Here is a 22,911-nt window from a genome sequence, read left to right on the forward strand (position 1 = left end):
GGAGTAGTAATATTTTTAATGCAGAATTTATCGAACCATGGAATGACCAGTTCTTCAATACATATAATAGACGCTTTAGGGGGCTCAGGATTGTTCTTGATTCTCTCCGACACTAATATCGCATTGATATGGGGATCGCCATCTTAAATTAAATATCATACTACATGATTATCACATTAAATGCTGAAGTCATCACAGTATACATCAGATCAAGTTATTTCCATAAAAGTGAATATCTAGTCTCGATTCGTTCTACCGTTAAATTCACACTTAGAATATTTAAAACTTACTGGTCAGATAGTATTGATATACTTTATTAATGGTTCCAAAAAATAGTATGAAACATATTTTGAGCTACGAATTTTGTAAAAGTAATAAGTGGGTGCATCGAGCAATAGGCGATCTTCACATTTTTAGGCTAAAAATTACTGCATATAAATAAACTTTTTGATTAGACAATCTATAATGTACATTGTACTCTCACAGCCTTTGTTTCCCAATCGATAGATAGTAAATCCTTTTTACTCATCAATATGACGTTACCATGCTCTCATTTAACAAAGGATGAAAAGAGAGTATCACTCCGGTAATAGTAACTTTCATTTGAAATGGGCCCTATCAGATATTCAAATTTCTCGATGATAACGAGATTTAGAAATTGAGCAATATTTTTTAAAACGTCATCCGATTTTGAAAGTGCGGCCCTTGAAGCCTTCCTTCATTTTTTGAAATGCTGCAAAATTATGAAATTTTTCCACGAATTGTGGTACAAACGACCCATATTTTAACTGAGAGAAGTTCTTAAAGGATAATAATATCAGTTCAATAGATCTTTTCTAAGATGAAAAAGAGATGCTACAAGATAAATACCTCTTTTGAATTATAAAATTAAACAAGCAATTAAAAAGACTAACATAAACATGAATGCCAATAAGTAAATAAACCGAAGCAACACTTGTCAAAAAGTTAAGAAGACTTGAAATTAGAAAAGTGCATTTACACTTAAGACTAATGTCTCAAACATTTTCAGTGTAATCTCTGGTTGAGTCACCTTTGTTGGACTTTCTTTCACTGTGATTAAAACTTAATTTGTCACTTGGTGCTGACATAAACTTTAAAGTAGATTCGGCATCATCTCCAAATACTTTGGCTACTTCTTCTAAAGTATAACCAGAAGTTTCCACGAATGTGAAATAAACAACAGTAAATTCAACAGCAAGGATGCAACAATAAACAATATAGTATTTCCATTCAATAGCATCCATTGCAATGGCATTAACAAACCCATTATAAACAACGATCCATGTTTGAACCAAGTTATGAATATTAATACCCTTAGCTCTGTGACTATATGGTAAGATTTCAGTCATATACAACCAAGGTAAACCATTAGCTCCAACATCATAAGCAGCATAATAAAGGAAAATCATGGCTAAAACCCCATTACCTAAGGACTTTTGTTCAAAATTTCTTTGTTGATTGATAGCTGAAAGAATTGTCCAAATAACATAAAGAATAAGCATCATTCCTGTGGAGAATAAGAATAAAGTTCTTCTTTTAAATCTGTCAACGAAAGTTGCAACTGTACCAGCTACAACCAAATTATAAATCATTAAACACCCATTGATTTCTAATTGTTCTTTTTGCCCGGTAATACCAATTGAATTTAAAACTTTACTTAAATAATACGAAACTAATCCATTACCAGAAAGTTGCATAATGATGGAAACAAACACAACAAGGAATAATCTCTTTCTAAAGGATGCAATAGTAAAAAAGTCAGCATATTTGGTATTAGCATAAAGCTTTTCAAGTTCTAAAGCAGATTCAATTTCTTTCATTTCAAATTCAACTAATCTAAATGCTCTTTCATCTTGAGAACTTCCGGTATGAAATTTATGTAATATTTCTCTTGCTTTCTCGTTCTTACCTTTTGAAATTAAATATCTTGGCGATTCTGGAACCATCCAAAAACATACAACTTGAAAAAATGGTAAAGCACCTTGTAAATATGATGGGACTCTCCAACAGTATGAGCTACTTAAGATTCTTGTACCAAATGTGACCCAAGCAGCAATGATAGCACCAAGATACCAGAATACATTATACAAAGCAGTAGCAGTTGGTCTATGGGTTGGATAACTAATTTCAGAAATCAATGAAGGGCTTGAAACGATTGCAATACCAGAACCAAAACCAATAACCATTCTTGAGATTAAAAAGAAAGCATAATTAGTTGAAACACCTTGTAAGATAGCTCCAAGAATAGTAATTGAACTTCCTAACATAATAGCATATTTTCTACCAATTTTATCAGCAATAAACGAAGCAACAACAAATGATAACATAACACCAAATGTATTACCATTATTTAAAGCTCCTAACACTGGACCAGCAGGGTGAGACATATCACTTTTCCATTTAGAAAGAGATTGTAAACCATTAAGCATACTACTATCATAACCATTATTTGTGGAAGTTAAAGTGGTTAAGAAAATACAAAAGTTTAAATACCTAAAGTGTTTGTGTTTCCACCATGAACCTTCCAAATAAAGATATGGTTTGATGTCATCTTTGTTAAGTATATTAGCTTGTAGTTCTAATTCTTCAGACACTGAACCAGCAGATTCTTGGTTAATTGAAAAAACAGCGTTATCTTTAATTGAGGATGTCATTGTTTGTTTGTTTGTTTGTTTGATATCTTAATTGATATTTATTTTGAAATTTAATACCTTAGGACCTTAACAAGGCGGTTGATCAACTTGTTTATATACTAATAAAATATTAAATGATATAGATTAATATTTTGCGGTAATATATCTTAAGTTAGAGGAGTCTTAGTAAGGATATGAGTATTTGAAACCCAATATTTTTAGAAATCCCCCCTCATTTTGAATGATTACATTTGGGGTATACATGAAAGAACAACAAGAATATAATAAAAATATTATAAAATATTATAATTACATGATTATTTTGCAATTTAGTAATTATTTTTTTATTAAATTTATAGTTAACTCAGATTTTACCCCACTACGACCATTTTATTTTAGTTTTCAGGTACGTGCGGCCTATCATATCATAATAATTTCGGTAAAAGTGATTTATTTATGGCTTAGGATTTTTGGTGATTAAATTTTTGATCTGATAAACGGCTTATACTTGTTTGCTTCGGTGGCTTATTCTCTCTATATGACTTTTAAATGTATATTCAACAACTTTATTCTAATAGTAACTACCAATGTAACTTTATTTAATCATTGAATTACTGTTGAGCCACATTCAAAAACTCTCGGAAATAACGTATCTTTATTGATCCTAGTAATCAATTTAGCATTAGAAATTATCTATAAAAGAATCTATTTCTTGGCAATACTAATTGGAAATCACAAAATTCTTGTATCTTCCCACCACATTCTTTATCAAATCTACTTGTTGATGATTCACTAATGGTGATGTCTCTCAGTTTTTATTTGTTTTGTTTTTTCTTGGAACAAACTTTCGATCCCCCAAAATCCTCACACGCTTAAATTTTTTCTCCATTCAGATTGGGGGCCCTCCCCTCCTTTATCGTAAACCTTAAATCAAAATATGCGTATAAACACTTTCCTAATTACACTGCCTAACGGAAATGAGTCGTGAGTTAATATCAAGCTTGGTTTATGTAATTAACCATATTCCCAACAATATGATACACAATATGCACCCAGGTTTCTTCAAATATTACGACCTAATAAATAATGTATCTAAAAGGGATTTTACACAAGAAATTTGTCAATAGAAACAAAAAACATTAAAATTAAACCAATATTGATGAACAGTGTGTTAAATATCGATCAAATTGTAAAAAAAATCACTCAAATTTAAATTGTTCTACTTTTTGCAAATCTGAAACTATTAAAAATAGAATGATTTTATTTTGCATTATTAAACCAAATGATGATGATATTCTCCAGGGGTTTCTTTTTTAATCTGATCAAATCAAATTTGCAACAGCTAAAAAGTCAAAGAGATTTCTACATGCAGGAGATTGAATTTGATAGAAAAACACGAGGAGTCTGAAAAAAAAACAAAAGAAAAGTTGTGGGGTAGGACAAGAAAAAATTGCGAGAAACTAAATAAATGTATGGGAATGATTTCCCCATTAGTGTAGATAATATGAGGGAATTCTTATTTGGGAAGTGATGCCTGGATTTATTTCAGAAAAAGGTATACCCACCCATAACTAATTAGATTTCAATTGAATGTTATAGCAAGGTATGATGGTTAGTAATAGCTTGAACAAACATTGCAATGAACACCAACTAAATTTATGGACCCATAACACCCTCCCCCATCCTCCACCTCCACATAATCGATCCTCCAATTCTTTTAATTAGAGGAGTAATTTATATATATTTGGAGATTTACAAAGAATTAAAGGTATAACTTTTTCTATCATTTAGTTACTTACTTCTTTTTATCCAAATTAAAAATAAATTAATCTTGTTATTATTATTTGTTGGTAATTGTTTTTCTATGTTAATATTCAGTAAAGATCAAATGAGTCCTGCAATTAAACAATTAGATATTGAAAGTTTGATTGAGGAACTTACCGTCGAAGAAAAGCTTTCTTTATTGGCTGGTAAAGATTTTTGGCATACAGTCCCCATTGATAGACTTGATATTCCAAGTATTAGAGTTTCTGATGGCCCAAATGGTATTAGAGGTACAAAATTCTTTAATAGTGTTCCTTCCAATTGTTTCCCTTGTGGAACTGGTTTGGCTGCAACCTTCAATAAAGATTTATTAGTTGAAGCTGGTGAATTAATGGCCAAAGAAGCTAGAATGAAAGGTGCTCATGTTATTCTTGGTCCAACTTGTAACATTGTTAGATCTCCTTTGGGTGGTAGAGCTTTTGAAAGTTATTCTGAAGATCCTTTATTATCAGGACATGCTGCAGGACATATTATTAAAGGTATTCAAAATCAAAAGATTGTTGCTTGTATTAAACATTTTGTTTGTAATGATCAAGAAGATGAAAGAAAAGCTGTTAATACCGTTATAACTGAAAGAGCTTTAAGGGAAATTTATTTAAAACCATTTCATATTGCTATTCGTGATTCATATCCAAAAGCTTTAATGACAGCATATAATAAAATTAATGGAGTTCACGTTTCTCAATCAAAGAGATTATTACAAGAAGTTTTACGAGATGAATGGAAATGGGATGGTACAATTATGTCAGATTGGCATGGAGTTTACTCGGCCAAAGAATCGTTAGATGCAGGTTTGAATTTGGAAATGCCAGGTCCAACTAGATTTAGACAACAAACTCCAACTCTTCATTCAATTCAAACTAATGAAATTCATCGTGATGTCATAGATGATAATGCTCGTTATATTTTGAAATTAATAAATGAAGGTTTAAAAGCTGGAATTCCAAAGGAAGTGGTAGAATCTCCAAATCCTACCAAGGAAGCTTCTGCTTTATTAAGAAAAGCTGGTGACGAATCAATTGTTCTTTTAAAAAATGAAAATAATATTTTACCATTATCTAAAAAGGCAATCCCAGGTCAAGAAAAGATTGCCATCATTGGTCCAAATGCTAAAGCTGCTCAAGATTCAGGTGGTGGTTCAGCTTCCTTGAATGCTGCTTATAAAATTACTCCTTTTGAAGGTATTGAAACTAAGCTTAGAGAAGGTGGAAATACCGTATCTTTGGATTATTCTTTAGGAGCATTTTTAGATAGAAATTTACCTGATATTGGTCATAGTTTAATCAATGAAAGAGGTGACAAAGGTTTATATGCCAGATTCTATAAAGAACCACCTGAAGATAAAGAACGTAAAATCTTTGAAGAATTCCCATTATCAACCTCAAGAATTTTCCTTTCTGATTTCAAGAGTAAAAACTTAGCTCCAGGTGAATTATTATTTTACGCTGATTTTACTGGTACTTTTATTCCTGATGAAACTGGTGATTATGATTTTGGTGTTTCATGTTTAGGTACTGCTCAACTTTTTGTTGATGATAAATTAGTGGTTGATAACAAAACCAAACAAACCAAAGGTGATGCTTTCTTTTTAGGTGTTGGAACTAGAGAAGAAAGAGGTGTACTTCATTTAGAAAAAGGTAAAGAATATGACATTAGAGTTGAATTTGGTTCATCTCCAACTTTCACATTAAACAAAGCTCCTCTTGAAGGTGGTGGTGTTTACTTTGGTGTTCGTATTAAAACCACTGGTGAAGAACTTATTGAAAAAGCTGTCAAAGTTGCTAAAGAGGCAGATAAAGTAATCTTAGTTGTTGGTATTTCAAAGGAATGGGAATCTGAAGGATTTGATCGTCCAAATATGGATATTCCAGGTTATACCAATGATCTTGTTTATGCCATCGCAAAAGCTAATCCAAATGTTATTGTAGTTAATCAATCTGGTTCACCAGTTACTTTACCATGGATTAAAGAAATTCCAGCCTTTGTTCAAGCTTGGTATGGTGGTAATGAATTAGGTAATACTATTGCAGATGTACTTTTTGGTGATTATAATCCTAATGGTAAATTATCTATGACTTTCCCAGAAAGAATAGAAGATGTTCCTTCCTTCTTAAATTTTGGTTCAACTAATGGACAAGTTATTTATGGGGAAGATGTCTTTGTTGGCTATCGTTATTATGAAAAGGTTAAAAGAACACCATTATTCCCATTTGGATTTGGATTATCTTATTCCACGTTTGAAATCAAGGATTTAGTGTTAACTTCAAATGATGAAAGCATCACAGCTTCAGTTAAAGTTAAAAATACTGGTAAGGTTGAAGGTGCAGAAACTGTTCAATTATATGTTCAACAAGTTGATCCTAGTGTTAACAGACCTATTAAAGAATTAAAGGATTTTGGTAAAGTTTTCTTAAAACCAGGTGAAACTAAGTCAATTAAGCTTACCGTATCTATCAAAGAAGCTACTTCATTCTGGAATGGATATAAAAATAAATGGCAATCTGATAGTGGTAAATATAAAGTTCTTATTGGTAACAGTTCTGATAATATTACTCTTGAAGATGAATTTGAAACTAAAAAGACCTTCTCTTGGCTTGGTTTATAAGCATTTTATCAATTTTCCGTTTGATTTAACAAAAAACTACATAGATGAAAAAAATATACATCATCCTCTATTTTAGAACATAACATTACTTGTGTATTTATAATTTGTAATCTAACTCTGATCGAGAACAGACAATATAGTTTATATATAAACTTAACTTAATTGAACATAATTACCTGGGAAAACACCGGTTTGCCCATTGTACCTACCAGTCCACCATCCATTTGTATCAGTAGTTCTTTGGACAATTTCTATTTGGGCTCCTGCTGGGAAGGTTAAATCACCTTGAGCTTGAGCTGTGTAATCATATAAAGCAGTACATGTTTCAGCAGTTGGGGCAGGTAATGGTAATGCTCCATATACTGGAGCAGCAGCAGCTGCTGGTGGAGAACCATAGGTAGGAGCAGCAGTTGGAGCACCATAACCTGGAGTAGCTGGTTGCTGAGCACCATATCCACCGTAAGTAGGGGCTTGATATGCGCCCAGAGGATTCTTATAATCACCAGCAGGAGGTTGTTGACCATATTGACCATATTGACCTGGAGTATAAGTTGGTAATTGTTCACCATTACCAGCTACAGGAGAACCTGGAGGCGGACTATTCATCATGGCTTGACGTCTTTTGGTGGCTTCCAATCTAGCTTTAGCATGACCAACTTTGAAATGGGTTATAGTAATAGCATCCGTTTGTTCTTCAATATTACCTTTCTTAAAATGATAAGCTTCAACCACATCAGTGGTTAAGTCAAAATAAGGAATTTTTAATTCTTCCATTCGACTGTATAAAGTATAGAAAATATTCAATTGCATATAATAGAAACTTATAAATAAAGGTCTAATAAAGTCTGATTGCATTTGAAATAAAATTGGTAATTCATTTTTCAACATATCATTATAATAATCATATTCTTGTTGAGCAATTTGAACTTCAGCTTCTGCATTATACATTTTTTCTTCGTCTTTGACAGTCCTTTCCTTTTTCTCTTCGAATTTCTTATAATTTCTCTTATAACGATCTAAATCAAGTTGTTTATGTTCTCTTTTGGTGGCCATTTTACGAATAGATTGAATAACTTTTAATAATTCTTGAGCTGGATTAACAATTCTTTTTTCAATCAATTCTAAATCTGGTTTCAAAGTTTCTTTCAATTCTTTAACCACTTCTCTATATTGTTCCGATGCCTGTATACCTTCAGGATTATCTTCTGGTACAGTTGAATTTGGATCTGATAATCTTCCACTAATTGGTTTATAAATTTCTTCAATGGCTTTTGAAAAATCAATTTGATGTTCCAACATACCATTGACAGCAGCAAAGTATCTCTTTGATTCTTCACTTAACTTCTTAGTTTCCAATTCTAATTCTTTAAATCTTCTTTCAGCATCTTGATAAACGGCATCAGAAGTCATTTCACCCATATTCATCTTTTGTCTAAAAGTCTGGGGAGCTCTAACAAGCGACTTCTTGAGACCCTTGAATGACATTTTGGAATTCTATTAGCTGATTTCTATGATTATCTCTGAATATATGGAATCTCAATAGATGTTTAATACTGATTTACCAAACAATTGACTGGACATCGCCCCTTATAATTTGAAATCGCATTTTGATTGTTGGTCATTCCCTTTATTTTTGGTTCGGTACTTGATGGATCACCAGAAATAAATTAAAGGTCGTGCACGTACACACAAAAAAGAGACAACCCTTTTTAATTATAATTTCCTCAACACTAAAAATAACAATTTGCAACTAGAACAGCGGCTAAAAATAGAATAATAATTGAATTGATTGGTTAACCATAATCAATGGCTCCAAATTATAATAATAGGCTAAATCCTAAGATTTCCAAACCTAAACAGAAGGAAAAAGTAGTGGGAACAAAGAAAAGTCAAGGTTATATCTCAGGATTCTTCATAAATGCGGTTACAACTCTATTAATATGTCTAATTCTCCCCTGGTTATTCTTACAAACAACTCTTATTTGGCAATTTGATTTATCCTCATCATTTTTAAGATGTTTCTTTGAAGCTCTCTATTTCCCTATTAGACTTTTAGAGTTGATTATAAATATTCTCTTTAATCGAACCAGTTCTGAGAGTTTGTTAAATCAAAGACCAAGTTACTCTGATTTCAATTTATTTCAAGTTAAACAAGGTGTTGATGAATTAAGTGAATATATTAATCAATATTATATTGATATTAGACAATTACCCTTTAAGGCAGATTATGTTATAGATAGATACTTTTATCACTCTCCATATTGTTTAATTAATAAACTTAATCCTAATGCAGTTAAATTAAGTTATCAATATCAAGGCATAGAGTTAGGTCGAGATGAAGGATTTGAGGATTATATGTTTAAGAAAGAATTCAATTTTATAGACCAACCTTTATTATCGAATGATTTCAAAAATAAGGTATTCATGGATCATAATCAAGTCCCAGAAGTTGAATTACCCTTAACCAAAGTCACTATCGATCCCATAACCCCATCAATCAATCTTAAAAAGTATAATATAGAATCTTGTCCTTATTATAAAGAAGAATCCAAACCAATGAACATTATTAAAATAGATAAAAGTTCTCTGAATAACCAATATAATGTCCAATTATCAGGAAATTCAAAATCAAATAAATTTGTGGTTAAAATTAAACCAAGGAAAGAACCTATAATTGAATCAAATCAATTACCATATAGAGTTGTTGGATCCATCCTGAAAAAAGATGGAGCATATATTGAAATGATTCTGGAATCGATTCGAAATATATTTCCTAAAGAAGATTATGATGATGGCTCTTTAGCTCCAATTATACTTCGTTTATCATGGCATTGTTGTGCAACATTTAATAAACATAGTAAGACTGGGGGATCAAATGGAGCTACAATGAGATTTGTTCCTGAAATTACTGATGAAGGTAATACTGGACTAGATATAGCAAGAGCTGCATTAGAACCAATTAAACATAAATTTCCTAAAATCTCATATTCGGATTTATGGACTTTAGCTGGTAAAGTTGCCATAGAATATATGGGAGGACCAATAATTGATTGGAAACCAGGTAGATATGATTGTTTAGATGATAAATATGTTCCGCCTAATGGGAATTTACCATTTGGATATAAAGATGCTAATCATATTCGAGAAACATTTAGTCGAATGGGATTTAATATTCAAGAGATGGTTGCATTATTAGGAGCTCATACATTAGGTAGATGTCATAAAAGATTTAGTGGATGGGAAGGTAAATGGACTGAAAATCCTATCAAATTTTCGAATGATTTTTATAAAGTATTATTAGAAGAAGAATGGAAGGTTGGGAATGTTCCGGAAACAGGCCGAGTACAATATTATAATAATGATAAATCATTAATGATGTTAAATACTGATTTAGAATTAATTAGAGATGAAGAATTTTTAATTTGGGTTAAGATTTATGCTCAAGATGAGATGAAATTTTTTAATGATTTTAGTAAAGCTTTCAGTAAGTTGTTAGAATTAGGAATTGAAAGATTGTCGTCAAACGATGAAATAATCCTTGATAAGAGAAGTATATAAGTTGGTTCAGGGCTACAATGATGGTTACATATTTTTTTACTATTCAATTGTTGTATACATAGTAGATATAAAGAAAATGTACATAGTCATAGTAAATGACGCTATCATTGCTGACTAAATCAACCGATTCGATTTAAGTAAATCATAGAAAAAACGGTTTATATCACTATAAATATTAATCCATCGTATAAATATGTTTAATGTTTATGTAGTTATAAATCCCATAATCGCATCATACCATAACTTAAGATCTATACAGTTTCTGCCCCCACTAACTAAACTGTCTAAACTGCGAAAGTTTCTTTTTTTTTTTTTTTTTTTTTTTCAATCAGCTCATTAATGTGCGACATGAAAATGAAAAGTGAAAATTGATTATAAATTACATCTTAATTCCACAGTTTTTATCTATCCTTGTTTCTGAGTTGTTTGACAAAGTGTAGAAGTCTTAGTCAGTTCTGTTAGTGTATATGACTCAATTTCCAAACATAGAAGACTTTGATGTCTTTCCTCAATCCGGGTTCTTACCTTCCAGTCTTCCCTTAGTTAGACTTCCTCAAGCTTATTATCAACCATGGGAAGATCTTGTCAATAATTTGCCAGCATTGATTCTTGCTAAAAGAATTCGTCAATTGGTCGATACAAAATTGCCAGTATTATCTACAGATCAATTATCCTCCGAGGAAGAGTACAGACGTGCTTATCAAGTCCTTGGATTCTTAGGTCATGGTTATGTATGGGGAACTGATGAACCAACTAATCAACTTCCGGAACAATTGGCTAAACCTTGGTTGGAAGTATCTCAACATTTAAGATTACCACCGGTTGCTACATATGCTGGATTATGTTTATGGAATTTCAAACAAATCATTCCTTCTGATGATATCTGGGATTTAAATAATCTTACTAGTATAAATACATTTACTGGTTCCATTGATGAAAGTTGGTTTTATTTGGTAAGTGTTTATTTTGAATACCAAGGTTCATTTGCTATTAAAGTAGGAATGGATGCCTTAAAAAGTGTTTATGATAATGATATTCCAAAATTAATTGATAGTTTACAAAATTTAGCTGAAGCAATTGATCATTTAGGTTCTGTTTTAATGAGAATGGAAGAAATGTGTGATCCTCATATATTCTATTTTAGAATTAGACCATTTTTAGCGGGTTGGAAAAATATGGCTGATATTGGTTTAGATAAAAATGGTATGATTTATGGTAATGATCCTATTCCAAAATTATATTCTGGAGGTTCAAATGGTCAAAGTTCTTTAATTCAATTCTTAGATATATTATTATCAGTAAAACATTATTCGACTGGAGAAAGAGTTCCACCCCATAAACAAGGTGAAACTATAATTGATGACAAACCAGAAAATAGCTTTATGGATGATATGAAAACTTATATGCCAGGTAAACATCATGATTTCTTAAATAGATTACAAGAATCAACCAAGATAAGAGAATTTGTCTTACAACACGGAAATGAAAATCCTGAACTTATATTGAGTTACGATGGTTGTTTGGCCATGTTGAAATCCTTCAGAGATAAACATATTCAAATTGTCACTAGATATGTCGTACTTCAAGCTAAGAATAAAGTTAAAATGGGTTCATCATCTACTATGAGATCTGGTTTAGCCAAACTTAAAAAGAAAGGGGAAGAAGAAAAAGGTACTGGTGGTACTTCATTATTACCATTCTTGAAACAATGCAGAGATGAGACAGGCGACCCAGCTGCTGGTAACTGGGGTAAAAGAATCCTTAGTGATGGTGTTATGAGATTAAAATATTCAAAACCAAATGGAATTAATGAAGATTGAATAAAATAAAAGGGGTCTGTAAAAAGGAAAAACGAAAGCCGTTTAATGTGTCACGAAGAGCGTTCTATAAAGCTTTATATATCACTGCTAGATTATATATAGATGTATATAAATACTTATAATAATATAAAGTAAATTATAGAAAGCATCAAATTACTTACTCATAGTGTAACAATTTTCCAGTACACCCAAAAAAAAAGATGAATCACCATTGAAAAAAAATTTTATAAATTTTCTGGAGTGGTGGTATCAACAGTTTTAAAAAACCCATTAAATAAATTCAGTTCCAGTAATTGTATGTTTCATAGACTTTCTACCAATATCTCAAGAAGTCTAATTCGTACAATGTCCACTGCTATTCCAGTCGCCGCCGCAGATGCAGCTGTAGTACCTCAAGCAAAAGCTGCTTCAGCCACTCCATCATCAGATAAGAAAGGTGGTAAGAAATCCAAGAAACAAGAACAGCAATTCTTATTGAAAACTCCTAAGGGTACCAAGGATTGGTCTGATAAGGATATGGTCATCAGAGAAGGTGTGTTCAACTCATTAACAGATTTATTCAAAAGACATGGAGGTGTTACTATTGATACTCCAGTATTTGAATTAAGAGAGATTTTAACTGGTAAATATGGTGAAGATTCTAAATTGATTTATAATTTAGAAGATCAAGGTGGTGAATTAACTTCCTTAAGATATGATTTAACTGTTCCATTTGCTAGATTCGTTGCTAGTAATAGTATTAGTAGTATTAAAAGATTCCATATTGCTAAAGTTTATAGAAGAGATCAACCAGCTATGACAAAAGGTAGAATGAGAGAATTCTATCAATGTGATTTCGATATTGCTGGTAATTATGATATTATGGTCCCAGACTCAGAAATCTTAAACATTTTATGTGAAGGTTTAACTGGTTTAGGTATTAATGATTTTAAAGTTAAATTAAATCATAGAAAAATTTTAGATGGTATTTTTGAAGCTTGTGGTGTTAAAGAAGAAGATGTTAGAAAAGTTTCTTCTGCCGTTGATAAATTAGATAAAGCTCCATGGGAAGCTGTTAAAAAAGAAATGGTTGTTGAAAAAGGTCAACCTGAAGAAGTTGCTGATAAAATTGGTGAATTCGTTAAAGTGAATGGTACTATTCGTGAAGTTTTAGAAGTTTTAAAAGCAAGTGAATTATTATCTACTAATAAATCAGCTCAACAAGGTATAGAAGAAATGGGTGTTTTAGCTGATTATGTTGATGCCTTTGATATTAATAATTTCCTTAGATTTGATTTATCATTAGCTAGAGGATTAGATTACTATACTGGTTTAATTTATGAAGCTGTTACTGAGGCTTCTGCTCCTCCAGCCAATGCATCTGAATTAAAGGAAAAGGCTCAAAAGGAAAAAGCTTCTAAAGATGGTGAAGTTGAAGATGCTTCTGAATATGTCGGTGTTGGATCTATTGCTGCTGGTGGTCGTTATGATAACTTAGTCGGTATGTTCTCTAATGGTAAATCTATTCCATGTGTGGGTATTTCATTTGGTATTGAAAGACTTTTCTCTATCATTAAAGCTAGAGCTGCTAAAGGATTAGAAAATATTAGTCCAACTCAAACTGAAGTTTATGTTATGGCCTTTGGTGGTGGTGAAGGATGGAATGGATTCTTAAAGGAAAGAATGACCGTTACTAAGAAATTATGGGAAGCTGGTATTAATACTGAATATTTATTTAAATCCAAAGCTAATATTCGTAAACAATTCGATGCTGCTGAAAAATCAGGAGCTAAAATTGCTGTTATTTTAGGTAAAGAAGAATATCCAGCTGGTAAATTAAGAATCAAAGTATTGGGTCAAGGAGAAGATAGTGACGAAGGTGAACTTATAAATACTGATGATCTTTTATCTTATGTAAACCAAAAATTAGAGTCATTTAATCAAGATGGTTTAGACGAAATTAGTCGTTTGGTTAAGGGCCTTTAGATGTATATAAAACATATATTATTGTACAAAATACTTTTTTTTTAATTCTAGATTGCCGAATAAATTTCTCTATATAAGTTTTAATTTTAAAGTATAATATTTTAGAATCAATTATTTTGATCTAAATTATTAATACTTGTACCATGTTTTTCTTTACCGTCTCTCTTAACTCTGTTCCATAATGTGTTGATATCATCAAAACAGAAATACCAAATAACACCACACCATGATTTAACCTGAGGTAAAGGATCATAAAATTCATGAGCGATTCTTCTAAGTTCAGGAAGTTTTGTCCAAGCAATATATGGGAAATCATGATGTTCATTATGATAACCAACATTCCAAGTAAGCAAGTTAAGAGATCCATAATAAGAATATGTTTCAGGTGGTAATAAATCAGCAGAGATACTAATTCCATCTTTTAATTCAGTTCTAGCTCTATTGTTTTCATTTAACACATAATGTTCAGCAATGAAATGTCCAGCACATGGATGTAAAGAACCAGCTAAGAAAGAACTCATGATGAAATAACCAAATGCATGCCATCCACAAAGTTGAACTAAGACATAATCAGTAGAGACTTGAGCCACAATATTAAGTAAATGAATAGAAGTGAATTTAATCTGAGTAACAAACATTGGTCTTAAAGCATAAAACAAAATTTGGAAAGTGGCAAAGAACACTTTACCTAATACATTGGATAATATAACACTTTCAAATTTTGTTGGTAAATCAGCATCTAAGTACTTATCACCTAAGAATTTATGATGTAATTGATGGTAAGGTTGGAATGAAGCAGCATAAGGAATACCAATAGGTAAATTCGTGAATACAGCAAATATTTTGTTATGAATTGGCTTCTTGAATAATAAATTATGAGATAATTCATGAATTGCTAAAAAGAGAGCTTGATTTGCAGTTGCACCAATAACATAGGCAAGAGCAATGAATTTCCAATTAAATATTGGAGTATTTCTTAAGTAGTAAGCAACATAGAACTGCAATAATACAACTCCAATCACATACCATTTGGTCTTGGTTTCATACCCTGTTAACTTAGCTACTTCAGGATGTCTTGCTAAGATCAATTTTCTTCTACTGAAATGAGGTTCCTTTTCTTCAGTCCAATAATATTCATTTAGAACTTCAATGGGGGAATCAGCAGCTGGAGTAGTGAATGTAAAAGTCTTATTTGCTACTCTATGAGTGATCGAGTCAGTAATGTTGTCATCCAACATGTTATGTAATGAACGTGGTGATAGGGGTCGGCTCTTAAATTTATGGCTTCTGTGGTAACCTTTTTCTGTGATTTTTTTTTTTCAGTCTAGAACAAATTGTAAGCTTACAATTTCATAAGTTCCACTGGGTGAAGGGACGAGAGACTGAATACGATGAGCGTCAACTGAGAGTATACAAGTCAGGAACCACTTATATTTATATACAATATGTCTATACCAAGAAGAAGTTAAAACACGTAAATTTAACCAGTAGAAACCTCCTGATCTCTAATCGGGCCATACAAAATTTTCGTTCCTGTCGTTAAAGCGTAAAGTGCGAAATCTTAAATCTTAGCCCAATTTGAATTAATAATGAACCAGTTTGGCTCAGCCCGCTCATTTAGGAAATATTGGAGGATAATTATAACGTTATTTTTGCAGACAGACAAGTGCTACAAAGTAATTATGAATGGGTTATTTATGTTGTATATGCATTAACTCTATAAGACAGCACTATTTACTATCGTATGTACCTTTGTACGCGCCATTACCATTTTTTATTTACTATTATTTACTGCTATGTTAGTGAATAGATTCATCGATTATCGATACTGTTGGTACTGTTGATCTTGACTTTGCTGCTGTTGTTGTTGCTGGTACGAAGCTGGTGGTCGAGGTTGAGGTTGTAGTTGTGGTGGTTGTGTTGGGTATGGTGGGAATGGGAATGGTTGTTGCTGTTGGTCATAAACAGGCATTCCTAATGGCTGAGATTGGGGATGAAATTGAATTGGCTGTGCTTGTGGAGCAGCAGCATATGCATCTGGCAGAGTAGTAGGAACTCCCATTGCTTGAAATGGTGGATAATACGGTACTTGCTGATTGACTTGGTATTGAGGATATGGTTGCGATTGTTGATATTGTGGATATGTAGCATATACATTAGCAACTGGTAGATTGGATCCAATTGGTTGAGCATTACTTGGTACTTGCGGTTGAAGTGGTAACGATCCACCTATATAATTGAACGGTTGTTGTTGTGGGTATGGTGAAACAGTAGACTGTGATCCTTGCGATATTATTTGCTGATTTGGTGATGGACTAATTTGACTAACTATACTAGTAGTTGCTGTGATTTGCTGAGTATCATCATTTTCTCCATTTTGAGTCAAATTAGATGGTATTTTAAAATGAATATTATTATCTTGTGGAGCATTGTTATTATTCCATATACTTCTACTTCTTGGTTGTTGTTTCTGTGGTATTGGATTCAGTTCAGGATTAAGCATAATAACATCTTCTGGCTCGGGTTCTGGTGATGCTGATTCTTCTAATTGCTTATGCAAAATATTAGTATGGTTTAATATGGTTTCCTCAATATCTTTCATAGAATCTGGAGAATTTATTTCTTGAGAAGAATCTCTTACAGTTGATACCGATGATTCTTTAGAAGTTTGAGACTTACCTTGATTCTTGTAAACTTTTGGATTCGTGTCAGTTCTATAGTTAATCAGTCTTTTGGTACTTTTATCTGATTTGTTGGCCCTGACAGTCTTAGCAGCGACAGCTGGTATAACGTCTACCTTCTTTACAGCAAACACCTCGATTTCATGATCAAAGTATAAGCCTCCTGACTTTTGAGTATAAATGCTTCCTCCCAAAACTAACAAGGCATTAGCTCTTAATCCAAGTTCAAAAGCATAAATTTCAGCTCTAATAGTTTCAGGTGCAATAATCGGGACCTCAGGAACAGCTGCGTTTGTGTCAGCATCCTTTTCAACTTCTTTCTCAGTTGATGGAGAATCAAGAAATGTTGGTAATTTACCTTCTCTTAAAAACTCGGTATAATCTCCACATAATAAATTAATATTATTTGCTTTGAATAAGTTATCATCCTTAAAATCTTTAAATTGATATTTAATTAAACTAAAATCTTTAAAAATGACATCATCTTCAAAATAATAAGCTCTAACTGGTCTTGTACCTGATTTAATATTTTCTCTTAATTCAGGTAAGTCCAATGGATGAGGGAAACTCTGGGTATCTTTAAGAATCAAATTCAATACGGCACTAACTATACTTAATGTATTTCCTCTAGAAATAGCAGAAGTTGAAACATTCTTATTTTCTTTTAACCAAGTTAAGATGAATCTGACACAAATTAATATTGGATTTCTTGTAATTTCATTTATTTCTTGTTTAACAATGATATCAAGAAGTCTTTCAATATATCGTAAGGCGAATCGTTGAATATTTTCAGAATTTTCTTCTGAAGTTAATTTATTAAACCCAAACACGATGATTAATTGTTTGATGAAGAAATAATATCCATCGGTGTCTCGACTGATAATGAGATTATGAAATAACATATTTAACCAATGAAAGAATTGAGTTTCGATTTTGGAGAATTTAAGATCTTTTACTAAATTTGGACCCTTTTTATAAACATCAGGATAATAAAAATAACCAATCAAACAAACCAAAGTATTATTTAAATCATCTTCAATGGTTAATGAGTTTTTATTTCTTCTGATTGTAGATAAATCTTCAAAATTTATATCACATAAATTAGTTAAAAACCATTTCTTTTTAATGACTGAATTTAAATTGGATAATCCTAAATTATAATTTGGAATTCTTGTAAATTGAGATCTAAGGAACCAAAGTAAAGCATTAAATTTTTCATCTATAAGATTATAAATCATTCCGATATGATTATATGGTTCATTTAATGCTGGTAATAATAATATACAAATTTTATAAAATTGAACTGATTTTTCATATCGAAGTCTAAGATTGAAACTTATTGCTTTTTCTTTGTTTGACATATTCCTATATTTAAAGAAATCTTTATTGGAAATACACGGTATAACATATGAAACTTCAATAAAAGTTCGATGTCTTGAAATATCACCTAATGATAATAAACATTTATGGATTAAATATACCAAATTTGCTTGAACATTGGCATCTTTTATTTCAACTGCATTGGGAGTTAGTTTCAATTTAAAATGAACTAGTATAATACGAGGTAATAATGATGCCTTATAATTAGTGGAAAAGTGAGTTAAAATATTAATATAAAATTGATAAATCAATTTTGTAAATTTGACAAAGTTATCATTGAACTTTCTAATTTCAACTGGTTTAACTTTAAACTTATTAGCACTTCCTTGACCTTGAAGTTTTTTAAATTCAGATTGAGTATCATTAAAGTATTCTGAATGAATCTTTTGGAAAAATTTAATCACAGGATAATGAAATTCACTCCAAATGCATTTTAAATAATCCATAGTGTTGAATTCTATGATAGGTTGATTATTCGGTATACTGGCACTTTCACTTTGACCACTCAGTGGCTGTGTTGAATTTGTAAAATATTCATTAAAATCATTAGTTATCCAAGTTTGGAATTTTGACTGTATTATGGAATTAAACCCAATCAATAATGATTGATCAAGATACTTCCGACCCAATAGCTCTTGAAGCTGGGTTTTATATACATCTATTTCTGATTGGAATTCCATTTTAGGCTTTGTATATGTAAATGATGAATATGAAGTGAGTGAATGCAAAAAGTGGAGGTTCAATGAGGTGAGTAAATGAATGAATGGATATGGATTCTTTTTGTTTTTGTTCTTCTAGTTCGTTTCTATGTTTATATGGATGAAACTAATGGATGGTATATGTTGTTATGCTAATATTGATGGAACATTATAGTATTTTGTGATTAAATTATTGTATGTATACAAGAATGTATGAGATTTAGCAAACAGATTTGAATGGGGATCAAATTTATCAAATAACAAGCAAATTACTCTGTTTAACTTGTCGATGCAGTAGTGAACGTTCAATTCAAGTGAATGAATGAACCAAAAGAAGGATGATACAAGTTTTAAGGAAACTATAATGTTAATTACTTCTGATCAACCACCACTAGAGATCAAATTTACAGCACGTCAGGTTTTTTTACGCTAAAATTTTCTGAAAAAAAATATACCGGGTCGTGTGGAGGTTTAACTTTTTCTGTTTGTGGTAACAGAAAAAATGTGTGCTATAAAAAAGTTGCAGACCGTTGATGGCAAAATAACTATCCGATAAGAAACTTGTTTATTTTGGTTCATTTGTCAGATATAGACAAGTTTTTAGGTCAATGACTTATAGTAAAGAAGATAAACATAGTGGGAAGAGTGTTCCCGATGGGTTAGAGGTGGATAAGAGTGATATAAGTACTGAAATAGTTAATGTTGATACTGGTAACCAAAGTGCGGAAGCGGAAGATGAAATAGATCAAGAATTCGATGTGACAGTATTGGTATATGATTTATCAGGAGGGATGGCAGCCCAATATTCTCCTATGCTCTTGGGAATTAGACTTGAAGCCATCTATCATACCTCAGTGGTTGTATATGGTAAAGAATATTTCATCAATCAAGGTATTCAAATAAATCCCAATCCTGGAAATACAAAATATGGCATGCCAATGGAAATCCTTGATAAAGGGAAAACATTTATAACGGAAGATATATTTAATGAGTTTTTAGATGATTTAAGAAATCATGATGAAAATAAGTATCATGCTATGAATTATGATTTATTTAATAATAATTGTAATCATTTTACCGATGTATTATTAGATTTCTTAGTAGGATCTAATCTTGATAAGAGAATATTGAATTTACCTGATCAAGTATTGAATACTCCAAATGGACAATTGTTGAGACAAATGATTGGGAATGGAAATGAATTAGTGTGATCCCTTGTTTACTGATAATCAATAGTCTGACCTATAATACAACCAATGCTAGACAATGATCTAATCTAATCCAATCATTATTTCGGGATTGGGTTGGATTAGATGTCATGATATAGCCTATATTTATATAAGAGAACCTAATAATAGATGTGTAATAATAATAATTATAACTTGTAATCTTAAAATAGTGGTGGTTGGCAGCATTTTGTAAAAAAACTTTGTGGTTGTAAATCAAAATCCTTTATTTTTAAGGAGACGACTACCACATTTACAACAAATTTTTTTGAAATCAGATCATATCATCTTATTTCTTTACCAATTATCAATATTTAAGGTCAATTAATAGAGTAATAGAGACTTATGATCGAATCATGGATACTTCAAACATTCAAGTACGTATTTTAGTAAATCTTGTTTGATAGGATCTAATTGTTACTAACAAATAATGCAGTCAAAATTAAATCAATTAAATTTTACAGCTACACCTCAACTTGTTGACATATCATCATCGTCATCATCATCCATAATAACTTTAGGGGCTAATGATAGTCAATCCATAGGTACTACTAATTCATCTTTCTTTAGTGAATCCAATACTACTACTGGTACTACCAATAATAGTACTGATACAAGTTTGAATAAGCTGATGCTGTTAAATTTTTGGCAGTCAAATTCTGATAATGAAAATTCAACTACTACTGGTGGTGGTGGGAATAATTTCAACTCTTATTCTAATAATAATAATATTTTACCATCGAATAATTCTTCCTTACTTCATAAGTCTTATAGTACTAGTAGTACCTCCATGGGTAATTCTAATCATAATGAATTAATTAGACATAATTCGGAATCATTAGGAAATAGTAAATCAAGAAATCAATCAATCATGAATATTAATGCTCCTAGTTATTATCCAAGTTATAATACTCCTGCCAGTTCCAATGTTCAATCAGGTAGTACTACTCAGAGTACTGCTAACTTTCGTAGTTATTCTAATCCATCTCAAATTAATGATTATGAAACTTCCCCTCTTTCAAGTGCTGCCGTTATACCTAATAAGTATTATTATAATAATGCCACTACTGTTAATACCAATACTAGTAATAACATGAGTGGAACTACAACAAGTGGAGGTAATACGATCGGTGGTGGTTTAGATTATTATTATTCGAGTGGTACTGGTACTGGTGCCAACACTAGTACAGGTGGTAATACATATGGTGACACTCAACTGTATTCGCATCAACATCAGCAACAACAACAGCAACAACAACAGCAACAACAACAGCAACAACAACAGCAGCAGCAACAACAACAACAACAACAACAACAACGCTCATATGAATCAATGAAAGAAGATTATAAACAATTAAAGGTTGATTTAATATTAAAGAATCAAATTATTAAGAATTTAACTGATCAATTAAGTTTAATTAGCAAATTAAAGACAAAATCATTAACTGAAGTGATGAACACTACTAGTTCCACTACTAATAATGGAATAAAACTTGCTAAAAATCATTATCAATTATTTCAAGATTTATCGAGAACGTTACAAGAGAAAACGATTGAATTAGAAGAAACTAAATCTCGATTAGAGGCTATATTAGTTAGTTTAACCGTTACCAATAATTCTAATAATAGTAGTTTTATTAAACAAGGTCAATATGATGAACAAGAATTAAGCCATAAAATAATTAGTAAGATTGAAGGCTTAACAAATGAGAATGAAACATTATTAAAATTAATTAGTTTTGGTAATAAATCCAGTTTATTGATTGAATTGGGCTTATTAAAACGAGAAAATAATAGTTTAAAGGAAAAGTTGCAAAAATATGAGAATAGTCTTTAAATTGATTAAAAGAGAAAAAATAGTATCAGCCAAAAGGCTTTGGTTTTAATTATTTGTTTTATAGCTTAAGAGGGTTAAAAAAAAAGAATTTATATTGCTAAATTATTATCTATGTTATTGTCTTCATTTTTTTTTATGTTTCAAATACGTTTGACTTGGGTATGTGCTATGAGTTAAGCATTTTTTTTTAGATTGCAAAGTCAATTTTGTTTCGTTTTGTTTCATTTCATTTTAATTTTAATTTTCAATTTCACGTTCATTTGTCTTGTTTTTCTTATTGTTTGATGTTTAACACGTAACATATTTGTTAATAGTAGTGTTTTGATTTGTTGTGTGTTGTTGTTATTATTATGGGTTTAAAGAGTTGGCTTAATCATTAACTTCAACAGTCTGTTGTTTCGTTGAGAGTTGAGTTTGAGTTTGAGTTTGAGTTTGTTTATGTTACTTACTTATTTATTTATATTTACTTACATCTAGTTTAAGTCTCAGTTTAATTAATTAATTTACTAATATTATTTATTTATATTACAATGATATCCGTATACGGTTATTGTTATATACGGAACAATAACTGATCTAGGAAACAATAGATAAAACACGATGACTATGATTGATCTAATAAGATCGAACTGTGCCATGAGCAAAAGATATAAATCTCGGAAT

General features: G+C 31.1%; 11 protein-coding genes across 11 annotated transcripts; 7 read left to right on the plus strand and 4 right to left on the minus strand. All coding sequences in view use genetic code 12, as the record gives it.

Moving 5' to 3' along the window:
* Nucleotides 1-1,016: 1,016 nt before the first annotated feature.
* DFJ63DRAFT_287884 (general substrate transporter) lies at nucleotides 1,017-2,675 on the minus strand (the record flags this gene model as incomplete). The annotated part of the gene is made up of 1 exon (XM_064905101.1): nucleotides 1,017-2,675. One exon carries the CDS (start codon nucleotides 2,673-2,675, stop codon nucleotides 1,017-1,019), a length of 1,659 nt encoding a protein of 552 aa, XP_064761371.1.
* A 1,867-nt stretch (nucleotides 2,676-4,542) lies between these two features.
* On the plus strand, nucleotides 4,543-7,083 carry DFJ63DRAFT_287821 (beta-glucosidase; the record flags this gene model as incomplete). The annotated part of the gene is made up of 1 exon (XM_064905095.1): nucleotides 4,543-7,083. The coding sequence occupies one exon, from the start codon at nucleotides 4,543-4,545 to the stop codon at nucleotides 7,081-7,083; it is 2,541 nt and encodes an 846-aa protein (XP_064761372.1).
* A 76-nt stretch (nucleotides 7,084-7,159) lies between these two features.
* RVS167 (amphiphysin) lies at nucleotides 7,160-8,728 on the minus strand. Its single transcript, XM_064903460.1, has one exon. It carries the CDS (start codon nucleotides 8,566-8,568, stop codon nucleotides 7,237-7,239), a length of 1,332 nt encoding a protein of 443 aa, XP_064761373.1. The 5' UTR covers nucleotides 8,569-8,728; the 3' UTR covers nucleotides 7,160-7,236.
* On the plus strand, nucleotides 8,688-10,970 carry DFJ63DRAFT_318881 (uncharacterized protein). The gene has a single exon (XM_064907001.1). It carries the CDS (start codon nucleotides 8,890-8,892, stop codon nucleotides 10,639-10,641), a length of 1,752 nt encoding a protein of 583 aa, XP_064761374.1. The 5' UTR covers nucleotides 8,688-8,889; the 3' UTR covers nucleotides 10,642-10,970.
* DFJ63DRAFT_139161 (dioxygenase) lies at nucleotides 10,876-12,610 on the plus strand. Its single transcript, XM_064903428.1, has one exon. The coding sequence runs from the start codon at nucleotides 11,109-11,111 to the stop codon at nucleotides 12,459-12,461; it is 1,353 nt and encodes a 450-aa protein (XP_064761375.1). The 5' UTR covers nucleotides 10,876-11,108; the 3' UTR covers nucleotides 12,462-12,610.
* HTS1 (histidine--tRNA ligase) lies at nucleotides 12,611-14,487 on the plus strand. The gene has a single exon (XM_064903446.1). The coding sequence runs from the start codon at nucleotides 12,759-12,761 to the stop codon at nucleotides 14,424-14,426; it is 1,668 nt and encodes a 555-aa protein (XP_064761376.1). The 5' UTR covers nucleotides 12,611-12,758; the 3' UTR covers nucleotides 14,427-14,487.
* DES1 (Des1p) lies at nucleotides 14,481-15,955 on the minus strand. Its single transcript, XM_064903429.1, has one exon. It carries the CDS (start codon nucleotides 15,662-15,664, stop codon nucleotides 14,534-14,536), a length of 1,131 nt encoding a protein of 376 aa, XP_064761377.1. The 5' UTR covers nucleotides 15,665-15,955; the 3' UTR covers nucleotides 14,481-14,533.
* EST1 (Est1p) lies at nucleotides 15,827-19,480 on the minus strand. Its single transcript, XM_064903447.1, has one exon. The coding sequence runs from the start codon at nucleotides 19,165-19,167 to the stop codon at nucleotides 16,246-16,248; it is 2,922 nt and encodes a 973-aa protein (XP_064761378.1). The 5' UTR covers nucleotides 19,168-19,480; the 3' UTR covers nucleotides 15,827-16,245.
* Nucleotides 19,481-19,793: 313 nt separating this feature from the next.
* Nucleotides 19,794-20,396, plus strand: DFJ63DRAFT_313182 (uncharacterized protein; the record flags this gene model as incomplete). Its single annotated transcript, XM_064906121.1, has 1 exon — nucleotides 19,794-20,396. The coding sequence occupies one exon, from the start codon at nucleotides 19,794-19,796 to the stop codon at nucleotides 20,394-20,396; it is 603 nt and encodes a 200-aa protein (XP_064761379.1).
* A 524-nt stretch (nucleotides 20,397-20,920) lies between these two features.
* On the plus strand, nucleotides 20,921-21,634 carry DFJ63DRAFT_318885 (uncharacterized protein). The gene has a single exon (XM_064907002.1). The coding sequence runs from the start codon at nucleotides 21,293-21,295 to the stop codon at nucleotides 21,506-21,508; it is 216 nt and encodes a 71-aa protein (XP_064761380.1). The 5' UTR covers nucleotides 20,921-21,292; the 3' UTR covers nucleotides 21,509-21,634.
* A 65-nt stretch (nucleotides 21,635-21,699) lies between these two features.
* Nucleotides 21,700-22,739, plus strand: MUM2 (Mum2p). Its single transcript, XM_064907003.1, has one exon. It carries the CDS (start codon nucleotides 21,745-21,747, stop codon nucleotides 22,246-22,248), a length of 504 nt encoding a protein of 167 aa, XP_064761381.1. The 5' UTR covers nucleotides 21,700-21,744; the 3' UTR covers nucleotides 22,249-22,739.
* The last annotated feature ends 172 nt before the right edge of the window (nucleotides 22,740-22,911 follow it).

The sequence above is a fragment of the Scheffersomyces coipomensis genome, assembly GCF_036884675.1.
Source record: "Scheffersomyces coipomensis strain NRRL Y-17651 chromosome Unknown DFJ63scaffold_4, whole genome shotgun sequence".
In the NCBI taxonomy this organism is placed as follows: Eukaryota; Fungi; Ascomycota; class Pichiomycetes; order Serinales; family Debaryomycetaceae; genus Scheffersomyces; species Scheffersomyces coipomensis.